General features: G+C 37.4%; 1 protein-coding gene across 1 annotated transcript; it reads left to right on the plus strand.

Annotated features, from left to right (window-relative positions):
- The first annotated feature begins 440 nt into the window (after positions 1-440).
- LOC116125327 (sugar carrier protein C-like) lies at positions 441-3,440 on the plus strand. The gene is made up of 4 exons (XM_031411068.1): positions 441-696; positions 800-1,122; positions 2,030-2,659; positions 2,751-3,440. Exons 1-4 carry the CDS (start codon positions 564-566, stop codon positions 3,243-3,245), a joined length of 1,581 nt encoding a protein of 526 aa, XP_031266928.1. The 5' UTR covers positions 441-563; the 3' UTR covers positions 3,246-3,440.
- The last annotated feature ends 283 nt before the right edge of the window (positions 3,441-3,723 follow it).

A 3,723-nucleotide genomic window follows, 5' to 3' on the forward strand; every position in this document is an offset into this window, starting at 1 on the left:
AGAGGAGGGAAGTAAATAAACTCTGATTCAGTAAAGTGTCTTTTATTAATATAGTTTGGATAGATCGCCAAAAAAAAAAAAAAAAAAGAAAAGCAACAAAAAATACGAGTAGAGAAACCAAACGCAAATAATCTTGGCCACAAGTGAAAAGCTTGCTCCCCAAGGAGCAATGGTGGAATCACCTTCTGCTCCAACGTGTGACTAACCGCGTTGGCAGGGTTCGTTGGGGGGGGGGGGGGGGGTTGTGGAGATATCTTCTCAACGAAGGAGCCTTAAGCTATGTGTGGGACGGGCCAGGGTGGTGTATATTAAAAAATAATATTGATTTGGAATTAAGTAATTAAATTATGACAGCTCAACAATTCATTCTTATCTAGGCTAGCCAACCTTGAGCGGACTCTCTATATATAATGCACTTCCCATGCTTGTCGTAAACCTCTCTATCGTCTTCTTCTCCTTCTTCTTCTCTATTCATACTTCTTGCTCTTTGAGTTCTTTCTTCTTTCTTCTTTCTGTTTTGTTTTTATAATTTCTTGCATAACAAGAATCAAAACACAGACAAAATGCCTGCCGCTGGAGGTTTCGACAAGGGTACAGGGAAGGTCTACCCTGGAAACCTTACTCCCTTCGTTACCGTAACATGTATCGTCGCAGCCATGGGTGGTCTCATCTTTGGTTACGATATTGGGATTTCTGGTAAATACCCTTTTCAGTTTAAATCAAGTTTGCGTTTTGACGTGTTTTTCTTTTTTCATGAAAGTTCATTTTTTTTTGGTAAACTAATGATGGTTTTTGATAGGTGGTGTGACTTCAATGGCTCCATTCTTGAAGAAGTTCTTTCATTCTGTGTATGATAAGCAACAAGCTAACAAGTCAACTAACCAGTACTGCCAATACGACAGCGAGACACTCACTCTGTTCACGTCTTCGTTGTATTTGGCCGCTCTACTCTCGTCACTTGTTGCTTCCACCGTAACAAGAAAATTTGGCCGGAAATTGTCCATGTTATTCGGTGGCGTGCTGTTTCTCGCCGGTGGTTTGATCAATGGTTTCGCCAAAGCAGTCTGGATGCTCATTCTCGGTAGAATATTGCTCGGTTTCGGTATCGGTTTCGCAAATCAGGTATTTTAATTTCGTTCTGTTTATCATCGTTTTTTATTTTTATTTCAATATTGGGTTCTGAGATTCTTTTTTGTTTGGTTCATTACAAGTTGTCTGAACAGAACAAGAAATGTGCTGTCTGAAGCAAAAAGAATCTTTTACATTCCTTCCTTGAATCATTTGAGTTGTTTATAGATTTGTTTTTTTTTGGGTTTCATCCGTTAGCATGATTGTTTTTTTTTTTTTTTTTTTTGGGTTTTGGAATTTTAGCATGTTCTTTAGATCTGTATTTGCAATAGTTCCAACCGTAGATCGGATAGTTTCTGTATTAGGAAAAGACAATAATATGTTTTTCATACAAACTTGTCTTCTCTTTCAAATAATGACTTCCACCCGTTTGAGATTTTCTTTGTTGATCTGATTTTCTTTCTTCTTTTTCCGTTTTGGAGTTGGGAAAACGAGTGATGTTTCTGTGTTTGTTTCTTGAGAAAATGTAGGAAAGAGAAAGGGAAATAAAATATTCCGTTTCAACTACCAAACAAGTTGAATTTGGTTACAAAGTTGGGAAATTTGAGATGTGATTTATATTATATGTTACTTTCTCTAAGTCGTCTGTGGCTCAATTTTGTTTGCTTATGACTTCTATGCACAGTTTACTCGTTACTGCAACGGCGTTGAATAGAAAATTAATAGCTGAAAGCGGCTCAAATATTTAATTAACTATGAAAGTTGTATTCTTATGCTTTGTTTTTTCTAGGTTTTATTGTAGTTTAAAAAAATTATGATCTGTATTTTACCCAAAAAAACGTAGACAAGTTGGCATAAGACATGGTCCCGGAGGAAGATAATTTTGTTTACTTCCAATTTAATTAATTGAATTATGATTGTAATTTAGAGTTTAATTATGTGACTTATGTGTTATTTACAGTCTGTGCCACTCTACCTTTCCGAGATGGCTCCATACAAATTCAGAGGCGCCCTCAACATTGGGTTTCAATTGTCGATTACAGTTGGTATTCTCATTGCCAATGTGCTGAACTATTTCTTTGCTAAGATAAAGGGCGGCTGGGGATGGCGTTTGAGTTTGGGGGGTGCCATTGTTCCTGCTCTTATCATCACAGTGGGTTCATTGGTCCTCCCTGACACACCAAATTCAATGATCGAACGCGGCGAGCACAATGAAGCTAAGAGGAAACTCAAGAGAGTTCGCGGTGTTGATGACGTTGATGAGGAATTTGATGACCTTGTTGCAGCTAGTGAAGCGTCTAGACTAGTTGAACATCCATGGAGAAATTTGTTGAAGAGAAAATATAGGCCTCACCTTACTGTTGCCATTTTAATTCCTTTCTTCCAACAACTCACCGGTATTAATGTGATCATGTTTTATGCTCCCGTTTTGTTTAACACAATCGGGTTCGCTAGTGATGCTTCACTCATGTCTGCTGTGATCACTGGCATTGTTAATGTTGGTGCTACCATTGTTTCGATTCGTTATGTTGATAAAGTTGGAAGAAGATTTCTTTTCCTGGAGGGTGGAATTCAAATGTTGATCTGCCAGGTACATTAATAAGAAATTATAAAATTACATTATTTACTTTAGCTAATTTTCAATTGCTTAAACTTATGATGTAGTGATTGTTTATGTGCAGATTGCGGTTGCTGCTTTTATTGGTGCTAAATTTGGAGTTGATGGGAATCCTGGAGACCTACCAAAATGGTACGCCATTGTTGTGGTGCTCTTCATCTGCATTTATGTTGCAGGATTTGCGTGGTCTTGGGGACCTCTTGGGTGGCTTGTGCCTAGTGAAATTTTTCCACTTGAAATTCGATCAGCTGCTCAGAGTATCAATGTCTCAGTGAATATGTTTTTCACATTTGTTGTTGCTCAAATCTTCTTGACTATGCTCTGCCACTTTAAGTTCGGTTTATTCCTCTTCTTCGCGTTCTTTGTGATCGTGATGTCAATCTTTATCTACTTTTTCATGCCGGAAACAAAGGGAATCCCAATTGAAGAGATGGGTCAAGTATGGAAGACACACTGGTATTGGTCTCGATTCGTCGGTCCAGATGATTTTGTCTCTGCTGGAAACCTTGAGATGGGCAGGGGAAAGGGAAACGCCACTCTTCCAGTAAAGGATGTGTAATCAACTTAATTATTTAGCTCCAGTTTTTAATTTTAATATTGGGTAGCTGCAGTACATATTATGGGATTTCATGTCTAGACTTCAAAGATTGTATCCTGAAAATTTATAACATTCGCAGCTCTACTTTTGTTTAGTAAAATCTGTTGTCAACTACAGGCTAATTTGTGGCACAATCAATTAAATTTCTTCGCCCTAGTATTTTCTTCAGAGTTTAATTTCCTGTAGTGTGTTCTTTGTGACTTATGCCATTTCGCATCAATAGCTTGAGCAATTGTGAATTGTTTTTGAATAAAATTAAATACCAACAAGCAATATTTTAAGAATGTTACAACTGCTAAAGTACTATTCAAATTCCAAATTCGTTGCAAAATATGTATGGCAAAGACAGGTTGGATAACAAGTAAACAAACCAAAGTTTTACAAACATTGCCAACTGTGGTATATTTGTACTGAAGGAATTGTCCAGGCATAATAACCA

The sequence above is a fragment of the Pistacia vera genome, unplaced genomic scaffold (assembly GCF_008641045.1).
Source record: "Pistacia vera cultivar Batoury unplaced genomic scaffold, PisVer_v2 Contig1628, whole genome shotgun sequence".
Lineage (NCBI taxonomy): Eukaryota > Viridiplantae > Streptophyta > Magnoliopsida > Sapindales > Anacardiaceae > Pistacia > Pistacia vera.